This window comes from Wyeomyia smithii, chromosome 3 (genome assembly GCF_029784165.1).
Source record: "Wyeomyia smithii strain HCP4-BCI-WySm-NY-G18 chromosome 3, ASM2978416v1, whole genome shotgun sequence".
Classification (NCBI taxonomy): domain Eukaryota; kingdom Metazoa; phylum Arthropoda; class Insecta; order Diptera; family Culicidae; genus Wyeomyia; species Wyeomyia smithii.
The window spans coordinates 7,181,440-7,202,954 of record NC_073696.1 but is presented as its reverse complement, the minus strand read 5'-3'; the positions used below and the strand labels follow the sequence as shown (position 1 = coordinate 7,202,954).

General features: G+C 38.3%; 1 protein-coding gene across 2 annotated transcripts in view; it reads left to right on the top strand.

The window, feature by feature from the left end:
* The window catches only part of LOC129729406 (lachesin), a 533,943-nt gene that overhangs the window by 286,014 nt on the left and 226,414 nt on the right, over positions 1-21,515 (top strand). For both annotated transcript variants that reach the window (XM_055687960.1, XM_055687961.1), the window contains 2 exons: positions 13,279-13,323; positions 14,266-14,369. In XM_055687960.1, the coding sequence (XP_055543935.1) occupies positions 13,279-13,323; positions 14,266-14,369 (149 nt within the window). The remainder of the gene's footprint in view (positions 1-13,278; positions 13,324-14,265; positions 14,370-21,515) is intronic.

The window sequence follows — 21,515 nt, the reverse complement described above, 5'->3', positions numbered from 1 at the left end:
CCCGGGGCATTTGCCCCTTTTGCCCCCCCCCCTCAAATCCGGGCCTGTCGCCATCTTAGAACTCAAAATGGTATCTGTGGTCGATTTCAGCTCCTGTGTATCATGCTAGATCCGGATGTTATATTGGGTGGAAATCGGCCATTTTTGGCTGATTTCCAGAAACCGGAAGTTGCCATCTTACAATCTAAAATGTTGCCTAAGGTCGATTATGGAACATATTTGTTACCTCTTAAAACATCCACATGCTAAATTTGGTTCCATTTACTCGGTTAGTTCTCGGGATGTGCAGAAATTTGTGTTTCATTTGTATGGAACCTATCCCTTCCAGAAAAGGGAGTGGCGTCCAACTATTATGGACACATTTTTAACCCCTTAAAACATCCACATGCCAATTTCGGTTTAATTTGATTGGTTTGTTCTTAAGTTGTGCAGAAATTTATGTTTAATTTGTATCATAGGAATTTTTATTGGCACCAAAAATCCCTGAACAAATTTTCACGTCGATCGACTCGGTAATTTTCGAACCAATTTGGATCAGACAGACAGGTAGACAGACCGGACTGCATTTTTATATGTATAGATTACAACATCAATATTTTAGAACCTATTATATGTATAGATTACAACATCAATATTCAAGAACCTAAAGAGTGAATATATATTCTATTTTTACAAACAAAAGTTTGAATGAGAAAGGCTGGGTCTGACCGCTAGGTGGATTAATTTAGGTTTTTTAGTCTTTAAAAGACGCACTGACAAAACATAAACTTTGAAGCTATAGGCAGTCAAAGGCCAGTCCACAAGCAACCGAAAACAGGTCTGACCTGTAGGACAGTTTAAGACGCACTGGCAGGACGAAACTAAATTCCGTCACACCAAAAACAAAGACTTTTAACAAATAAAACTTGCATGATGATATGAGACTGTCAAACGGGCCCTCGCATTGCAAAACATGTATTTGAAATTTTTTAGAAGGCCAGAAAGTGCATTGTACTTAGCAAAGGGGGTTGCGGAGACAAAAAAGTTGGGAACCACTGCTTTTGATTGTGGTTCAGAGTCTGATTTGGTTTTTTTCTTCTCTTCAAAAGCGGTTTTCGAGATTCTGAGTTTTATTTGGGATAATTTTTTTTTTGCCTTTGAAAACATTAAAATGCAATCCTGATCATAGATGGGGATCTCTTTCTCTCTATTTTGGCCTTTAGAAACATGTTTATACGGTTCAGAACATATGATAGCATGTTCTCGCGGTTTTGAGTGTAATTTGGAATTGTTTTTAAGTCTTTGACTGCGTTTTTTCACAACCCCGAGTTCTATTTCTGATCACTTTTGTGGTTAACTTTCTTTCGCGGGTATAATTTGGTATTATTTTTTTTTTGGTCTGAGCTCAATTTGGTTTCGGTATTTGTTTAATTAGGTATTTTTTGCCGTAAGAAGCATTTTTTCGTGGTTCCAAGCTTAATTTGTGATCATTCTTTTGACGATTCTGAGCCCATTTCAGGGCTATTTTTGCCCTTTAGAAGTGGATTTTCGCAATTTTGAGCATATAATTTGTATCTTTTTTTGCTTTTGGAACAATGTTATCGCCTTACCGAATTCAATTTGGCCTAAATCGGGGAATGTTTTGGCCTTTGAAGTCAGTCGCAATTCGGGGCTCAAAGTTCTTCTGGCTTTTTCTGACCTTCAGAGGAATTTTCACGCAATATTTGGATCATTTTCGTTTTTTTTTATTTTGTTATGGCCATGAGAAGTGTTTTTTGCAGTTCTGAGGTTAGTTCATGATTGTCATTTTTGATTTTCTGTGCTAAACTTAGGATCAATCTTGTTTTGGAAACTGTTTTAGCAAATCGCGATTTTGAAGTTAGTTTGGGATATTTTTTGTCTTTAGGAGCGGTTATTTCCGTGTGTTTTATTTTGATTTTATTTGGGTCTCTTCTTGAGTTAACTTTCTTGTGTGGCTTTTCAGGCCGATTTGATCTTTAAGAAGTGTTATGTTCCGATTAAGAGCATATTTTGTAAATTTTTTTTTCTCGTTTTCTTTTTAATTTATTGTTTCTTTTTTATGAAAATCGGAAACATTTTTTTGCGGTTTTGAGCTCAATTTGAGATTATTTCGGCAAATCGGCATTTATGGCCTGTAATGGAATACAAAAAAGTTTAAAGGGCTTTTGTTTGTCAACTTTGATGACGTAGAATTCCAAAAACAATATTTGGAATATTTTTTTTAAAGTTTTTTACATTTATCGTTAGTTTTTGGATAAAAATGCCTTTTTACGCCATTAAAAATGCGTAATACGATTTCAAATGGCATTCGGTCGTTGGTATAGCTTTAGGGCTAAATTGTACACGAAAGCCAATTTTAATCAATCATTCGTCTGACATTCATTAAATTACATGCAAATTTGTGTGAGTTATCAAATCAAAAATTGTGCAAACTACAGCTGCTGAAACTCTGTTCCTTGGAAATCTTTTCAATCCTAAAAATGGCAGTAAAGCAGCGCTTATGATCATGCTTGCCAAAATTTAACAAAGACAGATCAAGAAAGAGTGAAAAAATAAATTTCACTTACTTATAAAAAATATCGTCAGCAAAATAAGAATTGAATATATAAGTATTGTACATCATATTTAGTTGAACTCAATTGATCATCAACCTTTACAAAAACGGAACAAATAACTCGAACGAAGACATAAAAGTCAATAAAAATCATTATAAAATATAAATAAATTCATTTATAAAATTTTTACCTGAACCATTAAGTTTCAACATAAAAAAATTAAATCATTTATATTTTATAGCATTTTACAGCATGATGAATAGTTCGTTGCCAACACTTTTTTTTTGTTATCAGCGTATAATATGCTACTATTCCAAGCTCGACTGTATCAGCGTTTATAAGGTCTCTATAGAACATGGGACAGAAATGTTTGAAGAGAAATTGGGTTGTTTGAAGAAAAAAAATCAACAGTCGATGCAGCGTTCTGGCAAAAATAAATCACCTGAGTAAGAGTTTTCAGAAAAATGGTTACAATCAAATCCCTCATAAAAACTCATTGAATCTGCTATAAAACGCAGTCGGCACATTATCAATAAATTGTCAGCAGTAAGTTCGAAAGTTCTTCAAATATTACAAAAAAAAACCTATAGGTTGATTACTCGGTGCTTATAATTCTTCTTCAGAAATGGTGGTTCCGTTTAGAAATCATTTGTGATCCAATAAACAGCGAAGAGCGGTAATAGCCATTTTCGCCAATTCAAAATAATGACAAGAGCTTTTCAATACTCATCGAAACCAGTCCTTATCATCTAAACAACTTGCCATTCAACAGCAGATCGCAAGTATCATAATCTTTGCGTTAGCAGACTTTCCCTTATTTGGATACCGAAAAAATTACACCAGCCAGATTTTTGCGATGACTTCAAAATTTTGTTCTAATCTCTTGTCAAACATCCTGTCAAGTAAGAAACATAACACAACGTTTTCATCTGTTTTTTGGCAAACGTTCAATTTGATATCAGCTCTTGAGTCGATTTACTCGCTACAAAACGCGTTCAAACAAAGAGAGGCCGCTTCTAGGGGTAAAATAAATTCCATAATGTTATCAATAAAATCAATTTGCTCAAAGCCATCACCGCTAACTGAGATGTGCTTCCAACAGCTCTTCCTCCCTGTTCCGCCCCGGCACTAAATAGGGACCTATTTCAACTTCAAACATAACGATCGACTTTTATTGGATTGCCTCTCGACTGACTCGGAACCGCTGATGCCGTACTCCGCCCTCCGTCCTGGCAACATTTGTTGTAGCGAATCATTAAAACGAAATCATAATTTATTGTTGCCAATTATTGACAGCTAATGGTCTGGCTTTAGGTACTGGCCAACCTTCGCGGTGTGTATGTGTGCGCGATTGTTCCCCGCATTCAGGCAAATTTCGTGAGTCTGTTACTATTGCTCGCCTGCGTTGGTCGGCTGCCAGCCAGCTGCCCCAATTCACCAAATCAGATCTGCTCATGTGGAAAGCTGATTTAGTGGTAACATTTTAACACTTCAATTTTATTACGCCCGCAATCAATTGCGGCTCGTTAGACAAGCTTAAATTTACGGCGGATTTTCGCAGAATAAATTCCGAGTCCAGGGCCTCTAACGAGCTTTTAAAGGATGCTTTAAACGTAACGAATTCTCGCTGCGCTGGTTTTGATTTACGGTCTCTCCGCGAGTTGTCCAGATGGAAAACAGACTAGTCAACTACTTCATCAGCAGATCTTCAGTTCACTGCCAACTTAAAACGTGGAGAGCGCATCATAACGAGGGGCTTTTTTTCTCTGCCCGCCGTTTCGGTCCATCGTTTCCGCCACCTCTCAGCTGAAGGTGGCTAGACGGGGGCCGAAATCACTTCATCATCAGCCTTCTCACCCGTAACAGCCAGCTGTCGGATTTTTCCTACTGTCCGTGTCGGCTTAGGATACTCTGTTGGCTTGTTGGCTGTCGGATCGCTTGCATCGCTCGCTGGCGCGCGCGGTTCGGACAACCCAGGAAGCAGTGTCGGAGGATGTCCTGAATAAAAGATTAGCTTCCTTCGGCGAGAGTCGACGTTCGACGTACTTTTTTATGCCACTTCAGGCGCAGAGATTCACTAGTAGATGCTGGCCGGTTACTGCAAGTAGTTTTTTGCTTTTTTTGCTAATAAATTTCAAGAACGCAGCTTAGCATAACTTAAATGTATATTTATATGTTTTCTAGAGAAGCTTCGACAGGTAAAATGCATTAACAGCGAGTGGAGAGCTTTGATTTTTTTTTTTTTTTTTTCTTCACATAACATTTATTTGACACGGCACAAATACAATTTAATGTTTAACGGCGCCAATTATATCTGATGACTTAAAAACTAAAGCAAATTTTTTATCCTCGCTGCCGACTACGAGCTGAAATTAAGTCTAACTTAAAACTAGCATGGGATTTCCAATCAGTGTTTTGTTGTTCAATGGTCGTCTGATAATCGTCGAATGGCATGTATGGATTCGTTCTGCTGAGCCACGATGTCGTGAGTTGGGACAGAGGCTCGTAGTCCTTGGGTCCTGGTTCTATTGTGCGAGGTCTGGTTGCTGGTTTTGTGCTTAAGGTTCAAACGTGTTCTTGTCGTTTTGTTGGGTGTAGACGGAGGGGAACGGGACTAGACTGGGGCGTGGATGGATTTCAGGAAAACGTATATAAGGGACATGTAGGATAGGTCACGGCTCGCCAAGACATCACGAACAGGAACAGCCGGCTGTCTACCCTCGGCCTGCAGGGAAGCTATTAATTTAGACCTGGCGTCACGGTGTACAGGGCATGACCAAACCACATGCTCTATGTCGTGATAACCTTCACCACAGGCACAGATACCACTTTCCCCGAGCCCAATATGACGGAGATGCGTATCAAATCTATAGTGATTGGACATAAGCCGGGACATTACGCAAATGAAATCCCGACCTACATCCAACCCCTTGAACCACGGGCTCGTCGATACCTTGGAAATAATGGGATGTAACCACCTTCCCAGTTCCCCTCTAGTCCAAGAATTTTGCCAACTGATGATCGTATTCTGACGTACAAGTGCGAAAAACTCATTAAAATCAATTGGTCTTTCATAAATGTCACCGTTTGTTGCGCCCACCTTAGCCAAAGAGTCCGCTTTCTCATTACCCGGTATCGAGCAGTGAGAAGGGACCCACGCTAAGGTAATCTGAGTAGATTTTTCGGATAAAGCACTCAGATGTTCCCGTATTTTCCCCAGGAAATACGGAGAGTGCTTAACATCTTTCATCGATCGGAGAGCCTCAATGGAACTGAGACTGTCCGTAAAGATGAAATAATGGTCCGTGGGCATTTTTTCGATAATCCCTAGGGTGTACTGAATTGCAGCTAATTCTGCGACGTAAACAGAAGCAGGATTATCGAGCTTATGGGAGACGGTTAAATTGTTATTGAAGATACCGAAGCCAGTGGACCCATCAAGAAGTGATCCGTCAGTGTAGTACATATTGTCGCAGTTGATGTTTCGATATTTATTGGAAAAAATTTTAGGGATCTGCTGCACGCGTAAATGATCCGGGATTCCACGAGTTTCTTCTATCATGGATGTATCGAAAAACACAGTAGAATCAGAAGTATTTGATAAGTCGACACGATTTGGAATATTCGAAGAAGGGTTAATATTTTGGGACATGTGATGGAAATACAATGTCATAAAACGGGTTTGAGAATTAAGTTCGATTAACCTTTCAAAATTTTCAATCACGGGACGGTTCAAGACCTCACATTTGATTAGAATACGAGAAGACAGGCTCCAGAAGCGGTTTTTCAATGGTAGTACTCCAGCTAAAACCTCCAAACTCATCGTATGGGTCGACTGCATGCAACCTAAGGCGATACGCAAACAACGATATTGTATTCGCTCCAGTTTGATCAAATGTGTGTTTGCTGCGGAGCGGAAGCAGAAACACCCGTATTCAATAACAGACAATATCGTTGTTTGGTAAAGCCTTATAAGGTCTCCTGGATGGGCTCCCCACCATTGTCCGGTTATTGTACGAAGAAAATTCACTCTTTGTTGACATTTTTTCATCAGATACCTCACGTGACAACCCCAGGTGCCTTTAGAGTCGAACCAGACACCAAGATATTTGTGTACCAAAACCTGAGAAATCGTTTTACCCATTAATTGTGTTTGAAGCTGAGCAGGTTCATGCTTCCTAGAAAAAACTACTATCTCAGTCTTCTCCGGAGAGAATTCGATACCTAGCTGTAAAGCCCAAGCAGACAAATTGTCCAAGGTATCTTGCAATGGTCCTTGCAAATCGGCAGCTTTGGCTCCTGTAACAGAGATTACACTGTCGTCTGCAAGTTGTCTTATCGTGCATGAATTTGCCAGACATTCGTCGATGTCATTTACATAAAAGTTGTAAAGAAGGGGGCTTAAACATGAGCCCTGGGGAAGACCCATGTAGCTAATGCGAAAAGTTGCCAAATCGCCATGCGTAAAATGCATGTGCTTTTCGGACAACAAATTGTGCAAAAAATTGTTCAAAATTGGAGAAAATCCTTGTCGGTGAAGTTTACCCGAAAGAATGTCAATAGAAACGGAATCAAAAGCCCCCTTAATGTCCAAGAACGCAGACGCCATTTGTTCTTTACGAGCATACGCCAGCTGAATATCTGTTGAAAGCAACGCAAGACAATCATTCGTCCCTTTGGCACGGCGGAAGCCAAATTGAGTTTCTGATAGTAGACCATTTGATTCGACCCAGTGGTCTAAACGACGGAGTATCATTTTTTCCATCAATTTCCGGATACAGGATAGCATTGCAATCGGCCTATAAGAGTTGTGATTAGAAGCTGGTTTCCCTGGTTTTTGGATGGCGATCACCTTCACTTGCCTCCAATCCTGCGGTACAATGTTTTGCTCCAGGAACTTATTGAACAAGTTCAACAAGCGCCTCTTGGCATTGCCGGGTAGATTCTTCAACAAGTTGAATTTGATTCTATCTAATCCAGGCGCGTTATTGTTACAGGACAGGAGGGCAACTGAAAGTTCTGCCATCGTAAAAGGTGATTCTATCGCGTCGTGGCCCGGAGACGCATCGCGAACAATATTTTGCTCAGGAACAGAGTCCGGACATACTTTCCTGGCAAAATCAAATATCCACCTACTTGAAGACTCCTCGCTTTCGTTGACCGTTACGCGATTCCGCATTCTTCGGGCTGTGTTCCAAAGAGTGCTCATCGATGTCTCCCTCGACGTCTCGTTCACGAACCGACGCCAATATCCACGTTTCTTTGCTTTAGCCAAGCTTTTAAGCTTGGTATCAAGCTCCGAATACCGTAAATAGTCGCCAGGTATACCTCCCGTCTGGTAGGCCTTAAACGCGTCGGATCTTTGCGTGTAGACATCGGAGCACTCTTGGTCCCACCACGGAGTGGGAGGCCGTTCTTTGATCGTTACGCCGGGATATTTCTTCGTTTGGGCTTGCAACGCGGCGTCGAGAATCAAGCCCGCGAGGAGGTTGTATTCTTCAAGTGGTGAATGATGTTGAATCGACTCGACCGCTTTTGAAATCATTTCCTCGTATAACTTCCAATCGACATTTCGTGTGAGGTCATACGGAATGTCAATTGGTCGCATGCGAGTTGACCCGTTAGTAATTGAAATAAGAATAGGCAGATGGTCGCTACCGTGAGGATCGAGGATTACCTTCCATGTGCAATCCAACCGTAGCGACGTCGAACATAAGGATAGATCCAAAGCGCTTGGGCGCGCTGGAGGTTTCGGGATACGTGTCATTTCACCGTTGTTTAAAATAGTCATGTCGAAGTCATCGCAAAGGTTATAGATTAAAGAGGAGCGGTTATCATTGTATGGGGAACCCCAAGCCACGCCATGAGAGTTGAAGTCTCCCAAAATCAAACGTGGCGAGGGAAGAAGTTCTATTAAATCAAAGAGCAGCCGTTGCCCAACCTGTGCTCTGGGGGGAATATATATTGAGGCAATACAAAGCTCTTTACCTTGTATTGTCATTTGACATGCGACAACTTCGATGCCTGGAATCGAGGGGAGGTTAATACGATAGAAAGAATAGCACTTTTTAATCCCTAAAAGTACTCCTCCTTATGGGGTGTCTTGATCAAGGCGAATAATATTAAAATCATGGAAGTTGAGATCAATATTTGAAGTAAGCCAAGTTTCACAAAGGGAAAATGCATCGCATTTGTTTTTATTTATCAAAACTTTAAACGAATCAATTTTTGGTAAAATACTTCTACAATTCCACTGTAAGACAGAGATAGAATCCTTCATATACGCAGTTGAATTAGGCATCGAAGGATACAATCGCTGCAAGGAGAGGCCATTGGGCAGTCAACTGCTTCAAAAATGATCTAACTGTTGGGAGGAATGCTGTAAGAAAAATTTTAATTGGATCGGGTACATTGAAAGTTTCAAAAATCCAGTCCACAATGTCAGAAAATTTCACTAATCCAGAGTTTGTTTCATCAACTGGGAGTGTAAAAGGAGCAACTGGGGTTTTAGATGTTCCTGGCAGTGCTGGGAACTCCTTCTGGGACTTTAAATTTGCCAGCCCAGGAGGAGTTTGCTTCGGTTTTTCCGCAGCACTGTTTGGTTTGTTTGTAACTTTCATTTCACTTTGAGAAATCTTAGGACCTTTTCTGGGAAGTTTAGGAGAGGAAATATTTTTCCTCTTTCTAGACTCCCCAGGATTGGCGTAAGATGCTCCCGCTGGTGAATCGTCAGAATCGGTTTCCTCAGAGGGCAACAGATCGAAGGAGTTCGAAGTAACGGGAGAAGTGGTAACGGTCTTCTTCAGCATGTCAGCGTAGGAACGCTTTGAACGCTCTTTGAGAGACCGTTTTATTTTATCCCTGCGCTGCATGTACACCGCACATGTCGAGAGCTCATGCAGATTTTCTCCGCAGTGAATACACTTTTCAGCGTTAACACTGCAAGAATCTTCCGCATGAGACTCCCCACACTTGCCACAACGTGCCTTATTGCAGCAGTAGGCGGCTGTATGGCCTAACTGCTTGCAATTCAGGCAGTTCATGACGCGGGGCACGTAGAGCCTCACAGGGAGACGAACCCGGTGGATCGAGACGTGGCTTGGTAGTGCAGACCCGGCGAACGTAACTCGAAACGAGTCTGACGGAGTGTATACTGTTTTGCCACCGATGATCGATGCTGACCGCAATTGCTTGCAGTCGAGCACCTTTACTTCGGGACACGTTTTGTTCTTAAAGCACCCTTTGGCACTTTGCAGTATACACTCGACGGACAGACTCGAATCGGTTATGACACCGTCGATCTCCACGTCTCGTGCGGGTATGTAAACGCGATACTCGCGTGTGAAGAGCTCAGAGCAAGCTATATCGTTGGCCTCTTTCAGGTTACCGACCACGACACGGAGCTTGTTAGGCCGGACCTTGGAAATTTCGGTCACGCCCTTGTACTCCTTCGTCAGGTCTTTAGAAATCTGCAAGAGGTTCAACTGTTTCGATTTCGGTCCCGCCTTTGGCCGAAAATAGACAGTATAGCTGCCCTGGGCTCCGTCTGGGTAAAGCCTGGGGCGAGGGGGGACTGAAGAATGAACAGGGGAGGGGGTAACAGAAGGGTCAGGGTCAGAGGGGTTCGGGGATGGTGGCGCGGGAGGCGAGGGATCTACATCCATCGCGCTATGTTTAGCGCACTAGCGCTGACAAGAACACGTACCTTTTTATTTCTCCCTTCCAGTAAGGTTGGTTGTCCGATCGTTCGAAGTAGCAGCCGTTACAGCCAGCAGCACCAATACAGCAGCACCAAACAGCCACCAGCAGCGAGCCAGGTGTGAGATCACTCCACACAGCGATACGACTCGCTGACACTGATGGCTTCTTCTTTTTCCTCGTTTGTGTCTCGTCCACTGCTGTAGCACAATCCAGCCAGCAGCCAAATCGGCTTACGCACCAGCTGGCAGTCACGATGCGAAACAGTTGCACAAAGGAACGACCTTGAACCCGGATTTATTTCACTCGACCAGGCAAACAATGCCAACACTTGTTCACACGTCTTTTGTTTTATACTCTATCGGACCGATCACCAAACACGTCCAGTACTGATGCGTGTTCGGCACAGAATGAGAGAGCTTTGATGATGGCGGTTATAAAAATGTAGTTAAAAACTTTCCAATTTATATTAAAAATTTTTGTTAAATTTTTTTTAGCTTTAAGCTTCATACTCTTTACTCTTTACTCTACACTCTTTACTCTTTACTCTTTACTCTTTACTCTTTACTCTTTACTCTTTACTCTTTACTTCTTACTCTTTACTCTTTACTTTTTACTTTTTACTCTTTACTCTTTACTCTTTACTCTTTACTCTTTACTCTTTACTCTTTACTCTTTACTCTTTACTCTTTACTCTTTACTCTTTACTCTTTACTCTTTACTCTTTACTCTTTACTCTTTACTCTTTACTCTTTACTCTTTACTCTTTACTCTTTACTCTTTACTCTTTACTCTTTACTCTTTACTCTTTACTCTTTACTCTTTACTCTTTACTCTTTACGCTTTACTCTTTACTCTTTACTCTTTACTCTTTACGCTTTACTCTTTACTCTTTACTCTTTACTCTTTACTCTTTACTCATTACTCTTTACTCTTTACTCTTTACTCTTTACTCTTTACTCTTTACTCTTTACTCTTTACTCTTTACTCTTTACTCTTTACTCTTTACTCTTTACTCTTTACTCTTTACTCTTTACTCTTTACTCTTTACTCTTTACTCTTTACTCTTTACTCTTTACTCTTTACTCTTTACTCTTTACTCTTTACTCTTTACTCTTTACTCTTTACTCTTTACTCTTTACTCTTTACTCTTTACTCTTTACTCTTTACTCTTTACTCTTTACTCTTTACTCTTTACTCTTTACTCTTTACTCATTACTCTTTATTCTTTACTCTTTACTCGTTACTCCTTACTCTTTACTCTTTACTCTTTACTGTTTACTCTTTACTCTTTACTCTTTACTCTTTACTCTTTACTCTTTACTCTTTACTCTTTACTCTTTACTCTTTACTCTTTACTCTTTACTCTTTACTCTTTACTCTTTACTCTTTACTCTTTACTCTTTACTCTTTACTCTTTACTCTTTACTCTTTACTCTTTACTCTTTACTCTTTACTCTTTACTCTTTACTCTTTACTCTTTACTCTTTACTCTTTACTCTTTACTCTTTACTCTTTACTCTTTACTCTTTACTCTTTACTCTTTACTCTTTACTCTTTACTCTTTACTCTTTACTCTTTACTCTTTACTCTTTACTCTTTACTCTTTACTCATTACTCTTCAATATCATTTAAGTCGGAAATTGTCGATGAGATTTTTAGGTTTCTTTTCAGACCATTATGTCCAAAACTCTTTACTATTTATCGTATTGAGTCGATGAAATTTATAAAACTGTAATTCACATGCGGATATGATAAAAGCGAATTTTTTCCCACTTTGAGTTATGATCCTAAACAGATAAATGAAGCCAAATAAAATGCAAATATACGAATTTCACACCGTCCAAACCACAGAAAAAAAAAGTTATTCGAAACTCGCTCACAACTGCAGCCTGTGAGGCGGTAAAATAAATCAAATAACCGAGCTGATTCACAACCCCCAAACCGACCCGAACCCGGTGGTCGATCTGTGTGTGCATTTGAATAATTCAAAGCATACATGCAAATGCAGCCCCGGTCTCTACCGTGTGGCCAAACGTGAAATCAGTCTTGAAAACAGATTCCAATTTATTTTGTGCCACTGTGCCACGTGAATTATGCATCAAGAAACAATCATCGTGTTACCCTTGGAGCTGAACGGGGGACCCGAAATTACATCCATCCTTTTGGCTTTTCGGGGTACGTTTCCAAAATACCACAATCCAAAAATAAAGCTCCCAGTTGCATGCTGATGAAAATGTTTCCCCGCAATAAATTTTCAAATAGACATCCTCGCGCGTCCGCTGTGAGATAGGGGAGTAGCCATTAAAGTACAAACGTCGACCTAAAAAAAAGTAAAATAACCAAAACGAAAAGAGCAGGAACCAACTCATATGCATACTTGGCCCATATATCTTGCCCCGAATTTGGCAGCTAGACCCTAGAGGTAATGGCGGGCGAGAGGAAGCGGGCACGACCGACAGTTTGTGCTGCGAACTACTCGAGTTCCAGGTTTTTCGACACCTTGCCCCTAAGGGGTACAGATGTTCTTTGTGCAAGGGTTCGTGTTATTTTGGCTCTTCCACTGCCATCGCCACACGGTTCGAGTAAAGTGGCCTCGTTTGCATGTTGTTCCTTGTTTTGCTCCTTTTTTGTGTGGTTCTTCTACCGGTAGATCTGCTTACGAGGATTGAGGTGAAATGAATAAAAGTGAGATTTTCGACTGCTCTGGGAAGGTAAAAATAATCGGCGTATAGTGTTGGATAGAATGGCTTATTTAGATGCCGGAAAAGAGGATGAAACTCGCGAGCTAAATTCGGGATTGAAGTTTTTTTTCGATGACCAGAGGAGGGAGTTGTTAAATTCAATTTGGTTTGAATTGCAGAGTGGATCACTGTGTATTTTTCATCAACGAATCACAGAAAATATCAATATTTTCGGTAAAATAGTTACACGCTGCTTATTTATAGCATTTTTATACACTGCCATCAAATCACCAGAAACGAAAATAAACCGTACTATTTTTTTCTCTTACTCTACATTGCAGGCAAACAAACACGCGCTCACGAAAGCCCGCCCGACTTCAACAACGGTAGGTACCTCCAGTTAGCCTCCCATTTTTTTGCACCTCATAAGTTTCCCCCGATTTGTGCACCATCGTTCATTAAAACAGTAAATCCACATTTCCTGAATGAAGATAAACACGTTTCACGCATCCCAAGGGCCGAAGCCCTTTCCGGTCGCCAGTTTCGTTCTTTTCCACGCCGTGGAAAGCGATGTGATCACCTTGAAAATTGTTTTCATAGAACTTAAGAACTGAAAAATTGCATAAACGGTAAACCTAAATGACACTGTTTGGTGAATTACTGCCCTGCGTTTTTTCGTACGTGGTCAAGCTCACAGTGTATACAAACGAATTCGGGACTTTGCTGAGAACGAATAAAAAAGAGCTCACCATTAAAAAAGCCTTTCCCCGCCGAACAGATCCGTGGGATAACAATGTGTAACACTGGCAAAATCCGGCCTGTCATCAGTTGGGATGTGCCTTAATTTGCTTCTCTAACTGAAGTAAAATTCTCTTTTCAAGTGCGAACCTATTTTGTTAATTTTTAGAATTTTTGTATTCATAAATTTGAAATCGTGAAATAAAAATCATGTTTTGAGAGAACACCTTTCCCGAAAATGGCCTCCCATGATTGTGTTCATTCGACGATGGTAAAATGCCCATTTTGCAATTAAACGAACCATCCTGGTAGAAGTAATCCGTACACACACACACACAGTTCCATTTACGTGAATTTGACGCTTAGGTTTCTGTTTTTGTTACCCTCTCATCCACAAAATCCCTTCTACACATGTTGACAGATAGCATTTGCTGTCGGCTTCTTTTTTTTGTGTCCCGTCGAGTGTTCTGCACTTTGTTTGCCGAAAGATTCATTCATGACATGTGAAGCTATTCTAACTGACGCTATTTTTTTCGCTCTCTTCTTTTTATCTTTTTCTTTTTTGTAATTCTCGAAACGGTTCATAACAGAGGCAAACTTCCCCCGGTTTGCGGAGCCGATCCCCAACATCACGGTCACTATCGGCCGGGACGCACTGCTCGCGTGTGTGGTGGAAAATCTCAAAGGATACAAGGTAAGTTTGGAGGCATTTCCATCACTAAATTAAAAAAAAATGTAAATTGTCGAAAAGTGTGGATTTTGTGGAACATTTAATTCCCTTGAAAGAAATTTGAAGCTTACGAGACAACCTGTGAATGTGTGTTTTTTATCTTCTACACAATTCGTTTGATTAGGCACTAACAGATATTGGCGAATGATTTTTTTCATTCTACAAGTAACTGTAAATTAAAATTTTTAAAGCTCCCTGAAATCGCTACTAAACATAAAGAGCTTATTGTTGATCATTAAAGCAGTAATAATGAGAAACTTTTCAATTGCGATATTTATTCAATTTATTGCATTCAGTACACTTCCCAATCAACACTAGCTATGAATTGAAATGCGCCGCCTCCAATTCGTAACTATTAGGAGCTCAGTGGAGACGCATGATATCTTTCAATTTGCACTGACTGGAATTCAAAATATTCTTTCGAGTGAAACAACGCTGAAATCCACTGGCCTTTTAAAGGCATAAATTGGCATAAATGACAAGATGGAAGTGATTGTAGATCATAGTGTTCTATATGTCAGCTGAAAGTAGGATGAAAGAGAATGAACAGTTGTCTATTTTATTTAATTTTTTTTTTTTTTGAAATGCAATTAATTTTTATTTTTCTGGACAGAAAACATTCGAAACTGCTTTATTTCAAATGTTCCATAGTCCTTTCCGACCGAGCCAACATAATTGTGACTGAAACAAAGTCTTCTCTCTCGCTCGTTGAACGTCCAGTTCATTGTTTTATCGCTCGTTAGTGTCAGCATCGCAGCTGCTATGAAAAATTAAAAGAACGAGAGCAAGCAAGTCTTTTATTTAGGAATTACTTCGATTTACGTTTTGTTTTCCGTAAGTTTGTACCTGCACAGTTTTGTGGGCTCGCCCTAGTAACATTATTGGTTTTATCAAAGTTTTATAGCGCTCAATACAGCCAAAACAGCTCTATACAACTTTGATAAAACCAGTTTTGTTACTTGGGCGGTCGGGAAGTATTAGGGTGAACTAGATAGTCAGAATTTTTGCGAATTTCGAGAGCTTCTTTTTTTTGTAAAACGTGTAGATTCTGTCTATCAGAGGCGGGTAAAATTAACAGGAGTCCGCATTATGATTAACCAAACTAGTTTCGAAATTCGGCAAGAAGCTTATTATTGGCTCAATGTTTGATTGAGATAACGAAGTTAGCAGAAAAAATAGCTTTTAATATTGAAATAAAGTGCTTCCTAACTTCCAGAAGAAATACTACAAGGTATACAGCCCTAGGGTTGTATGAAATAAAGGATGAAATAAAGGATTTTTAGTTACAAAGGTTACAGAATCTGCATACAGCAGCAATTCGTTTGTTCTGTGGTTTAAGTATTTTTTTACGCTGCCTCCCCATAAATTTTCTTTTTAGAAATATATTGAACAACACTCGAGAGAACTTCGATTACACACATGATTTTGTCTTATTCAACTCTGATCAAATTAAATTGATTACATAAATCTTATTATGGAAATAATTTCGAAGCCGTTCCATAGGTTCACTCATAGGGAAACATAAAAAGATATGTTGAACAAAAGAATCCAGCGAAAAATCATAACAATCAACAATTACAAGGAAGCTAAAGTTCGAAATTATTAATTCCTGTTTTTTGTTTGACAATTTTTTTCATTTGTCAACAATTACATTCACTGTATTACGAAGACAGCTAATATACAAAAATACACTAAGGTCGCTTTTTACGCGGATTCCGGAATTTATGGGGTTTTTTTTACGCGAATTCCGGAATTTACGCGGTTTTTTTCCACGCGGCACGTATCCCCCGCGTAAAAAGCGACTTTAGTGTATATCTTCTAACAATGTTGAAATGTGAACAAAGATTCTGAATAGATCCTAGTGAATCGACAAAATATTCAAAAGCATGCGCTGGCTCTTTAGCTTCTATAAATTTGTATTTTCAAAAATCTACTCTTTTGGTCACGATCATTTAGTAAATATCGAAGATAAAATGCAAAAAAAAAAAATTATGACCGTTGCAAAAATGCTCATTTTTTTTGAGTAGTTTATTTTTTTTATGATAACCATATTCATGAGATAAACTTTTAATCACTATCGATTCAGCAGCATTGCACTTTTTCCTTGAATTCACGAAAATAGAAGTCGTGTACCAGTGCAATGATGGACGACGAGAGTCCAGCGGAGCTCTGCTCCACATGATATGTATATTATACAGCGCGGTTTTGTTGTTTTAACCAGCATGTTTTCTTTCAAGACATCAGTTTTTATTATGCTCTGCCAGCAGGTTTAGAAATTGTTCAAGTAAAAGGTTTGTTTCAAAACATTTCGAAAGATCTTTACCTTCGAGACTTCAAATTAGTCTAAGTTCTTGGAAGCAAACTCAAATCGACCTGTTGGGACGGGGGAACTCTGTCCGTTTTTTTTTTATATTGATACAGAGAATATCACAGGGAATGGTTGGTGTCCATTCACATCGTCTGTGCTAGGAATGCTCGCGTGTGATTGGTCAATTGTTCGCGTAAATTTCTTTGTAACTTTTTAACAATTTTCACCGCTGAGCAGTGAAATAATAATGATGACTAGCGTATTATTAAATTGTTACACATTTAATCTATCCAACAATATATTGGTTATTGTTATCCATCATGTGGTTATGTTGTTATTATCGTTTGAAATCGGACGTAACATTTGCCAGTTTCGTTTCCTATTTTACAGAAAGCATTCCAGTATAGAAAACAAAGAGGTAGTCCCACGTCAAAAAACTTTGAATGGTGAAAAATGGGAGAAACTCTAAGCGAAAAAAAAAGAAAGAGAAGAGAAAGAAAGGGTTAAGTAACAGAGAGAAGAGAAAACACAGAAGAAAAAGAAAGAAGAAAAGAGGTAGAAAAACAAATAGAGCAGAAATAACACAAGAGAAGACAGCGAAGAGAGAGAATAAAGAAAGGAGAGAAAAGGAAGGGAGGAGAGAGAAGAGAGAGGGAATAGAGAAGAAAGAGAGAAGAACGAGAGAAGAAAACGAATAGAGAGAGAGAACGTACAGAGAACAGAAAGAGAACCGAGAGAGAACAGAAAGAGAGAAAAGACAGATAACAAAGAGAGAACAGAGAGCGAACAGAGAGAGGACAGAGAAAGAACTGAAAGAGAACAGAGAGAGAACATAGAGAGAACATAAAGAAAAGAGAGAGAGAGAGGACAGAGATAGAACGGATAAAGAACAGATAGAGAACAAAAGGAATACAAAGAGAGAACAGAAAGAGAGAAAAATAGAGAACATAGAGAGAACCGAGAGAGAACAGTCAGAAAGAAAAGAGAAGGAGGGTAGAGAGAACTGAGAGAGCACAGAAAGAGAGCAGAGATAAAACAAAGAGGGTTCAGAGAGAGAACATAGACAGAGCAAAGAGAGAACAGAAATAGAAAAAATATAGAGAACGAAAAGAGAACAGAGAGAAAGAGCAAAAATAAATAGAGAGGGAACTGAGAGAGCACAAAGGATGTAAAGAGAGAACATAGAGAGAACAAAAAGAAAACATAGAGAACATAGAGTGAAAATTGAAAGAGAACAGATAGAGAACAGAGAGAGGACAGAAAGAGAACAGAGAGAGAATAGAGAGAGAACATGGAGAGACCAGAAAGAGAAAAAAAAATAGAGAACAAAAAGAGAACAAAAAGAGAACAGAGAGAGAACAGCCAGAGATAGATGAGAATAAGGACAGAGAGAAAAGAGAGAGCATAAAGAGAACAGAGAGAAAACAAAGAGAGAGAACAGAAAAAGAACAGATAGAGAACAAAAGGAGAGAAAATATAGAGAACAAAGAGAGAACAGGAAAATAATAGAGAGAGAGAGCTGAGAGAGCACATAAAGAGAACAGATAGAGAACAGAGAGAGAACAAAAAAAGAACAAAAAGAGAATAGAGAGAGAACAGAAAGCGAAAATAAATAAAATAGAGAGAGAGAACAGAGAGAGAGAAAAGATATACAACAAAGAGAGAGCAGAGAGAGAAAACAGAAAAAGAATAGAGAGAGAACTGTGAGAGTACAGAAGGTGAACAGGAAGGGTGTAAAGAGAGAACATAGAGAGAACAAGGAGGAACGAAGAGAACAGAGAGAGAACAGAGAGAGAACAAAGTGAGAACAGAGAGAGAATAAAGATAGAGATAGAGATAGAGATAGAGATAGAGATAGAGATAGAGATAGAGATAGAGATAGAGATAGAGATAGAGATAGAGATAGAGATAGCGATAGCGATAGCGATAGCGATAGCGATAGCGATAGCGATAGCGATAGCGATAGCGATAGCGATAGCGATAGCGATAGCGATAGCGATAGCGATAGCGATAGCGATAGCGATAGCGATAGCGATAGCGATAGCGATAGCGATAGCAATAGCGATAGCGATAGCGATAGCGATAGCGATAGCGATAGCGATAGCGATAGCGATAGCGATAGCGATAGCGATAGCGATAGCGATAGCGATAGCGATAGCGATAGCGATAGCGATAGCGATAGCGATAGCGATAGCGATAGCGATAGCGATAGCGATAGCGATAGCGATAGCGATAGCGATAGCGATAGCGATAGCGATAGCGATAGCGATAGCGATAGCGATAGCGATAGCGATAGCGATAGCGATAGCGATAGCGATAGCGATAGCGATAGCGATAGCGATAGCGATAGCGATAGCGATAGCGATAGCGATAGCGATAGCGATAGCGATAGCGATAGCGATAGCGATAGCGATAGCGATAGCGATAGCGATAGCGATAGCGATAGCGATAGCGATAGAGATAAAGATAAAGATAAAGATAAAGATAAAGATAAAGATAAAGATAAAGATAAAGATAAAGATAAAGATAAAGATAAAGATAAAGATAAAGATAAAGATAAGATAAAGTTAATGATAAAGATAAAGATAAAGATAAAGATAAAGATAAAGATAAAGATAAAGATAAAGATAAAGATAAAGATAAAGATAAAGATAAAGATAAAGATAAAGATAAAGATAAAGATAAAGATAAAGATAAAGATAAAGATAAAGATAAAGATAAAGATAAAGATAAAGATAAAGATAAAGATAAAGATAAAGATAAAGATAAAGATAAAGATAAAGATAAAGATAAAGATAAAGATAAAGATAAAGATAAAGATAAAGATAAAGATAAAGATAAAGATAAAGATAAAGATAAAGATAAAGATAAAGATAAAGATAAAGATAAAGATAAAGATAAAGATAAAGATAAAGATAAAGATAAAGATAAAGATAAAGATAAAGATAAAGATAAAGATAAAGATAAAGATAAAGATAAAGATAAAGATAAAGATATAGATAAAGATAAAGATAAAGATAAAGATAAAGATAAAGATAAAGATAAAGATAAAGATAAAGATAAAGATAAAGATAAAGATAAAGATAAAGATAAAGATAAAGATAAAGATAAAGATAAAGATAAAGATAAAGATAAAGATAAAGATAAAGATAAAGATAAAGATAAAGATAAAGATAAAGATAAAGATAAAGATAAAGATAAAGATAAAGATAAAGATAAAGATAAAGATAAAGATAAAGATAAAGATAAAGATAAAGATAAAGATAAAGATAAAGATAAAGATAAAGATAAAGATAAAGATAAAGATAAAGATAAAGATAAAGATAAAGATAAAGATAAAGATAAAGATAAAGATAAAGATAAAGATAAAGATAAAGATAAAGATAAAGATAAAGATAAAGATAAAGATAAAGATAAAGATAAAGATAAAGATAAAGATAAAGATAAAGATAAAGATAAAGATAAAGATAAAGATAAAGATAAAGATAAAGATAAAGATAAAGATAAAGATAAAGATAAAGATAAAGATAAAGATAAAGATAAAGATAAAGATAAAGATAAAGATAAAGATAAAGATAAAAATAAAGATGAAGATGAAGATGAAGATGAAGATAAAGATAAAGAAGAGAGAGACTGCAGCGTGAAAGAAACACAAAAGATATTGAGAAAATAAAAAGAGAAAGAAAGAGAGAAGGAAAAAGAGGGGAAGAGACATAAAAAAAAAATTGGGAGAAATAAAGTTAGAGGAATCGAACACGAAGCCTCCAGTTAGAGATTCCCCTCTTCTCTAACTGTTTGAGTTAGTCTAAATATAGAAACCAGAAAAGTATCACAATAAGAAAGTTCAAAAAATAGACTTAAACAAACAACAGAAATTGTTAAACCTTTTTAAAATAATAGTATAAAAAGGGTAGGCGGCACTACAGGTTTAGGAAAAAAGCTTGTTCAGAATTGAATGGAAACTTATGGTTGAAGAACTTACAAAATTTGAAAAATTTAGAAGAATTAAATGAAAAACATTCGAAGAGTGAAAATGAAGAACGAAACGACAAATGAGAACAAGCAAAATGAAAATGGTAATGAGGGATCAAAGTGAGAATTTAAGAGAGATTAAAATTTTCAGTGGAAATGAAACAGAAATCACATCAATCGAAGATAAGGGAAAAATTCACAAAAAGATACTCAAAGCATATCAATATAAAAATGAAAAAAGAAAAACAAAAAGAGTAAGAAAATTTAAGAATCCGAGTCTACAATCTGTTAAAATTTTGGAGTCTATCTTTACTGTTTGGTGGTTGAAACATCAATATCTTCATTCAAATTTTAGTCCGAAGATTGTGGTACAAAATCTTAATCTACGTGCATACATCGATAGGAGGAGCCTGATAGTGCATACATATCAAAAGGTTGACATGCGCAGCCTGTAAAACTGCGCATACCAAAGCAAAACAAATTTCGGTCGCGCTTTGCTTCGCAGAAAACATCATCGATGCGAAAAGTGCAGTCAAAAGGGAATCATCAAAACGATCCTCAATTGATCGCATTGATAGCTGGTGGATATTGGTTTATGATCGGGTGTGATAGTACGTACGTCAGCAATACGCGCTGCGCAGCTGAGGCGTGAGAAGTTATAATTTGGTTGGTGCATGGCATGCACTTGAAGTTAATGCCGAAGCTATATTTGATGAGGATTGCATCGATGGGAATTGATACTGAAGACAATCAGTTCGATTGTGGGAATTGATTTGTCGGAATGTTGACTTTTTGGTCTTGGGAAAAAGGACAATTGGAATGTTGTCTGG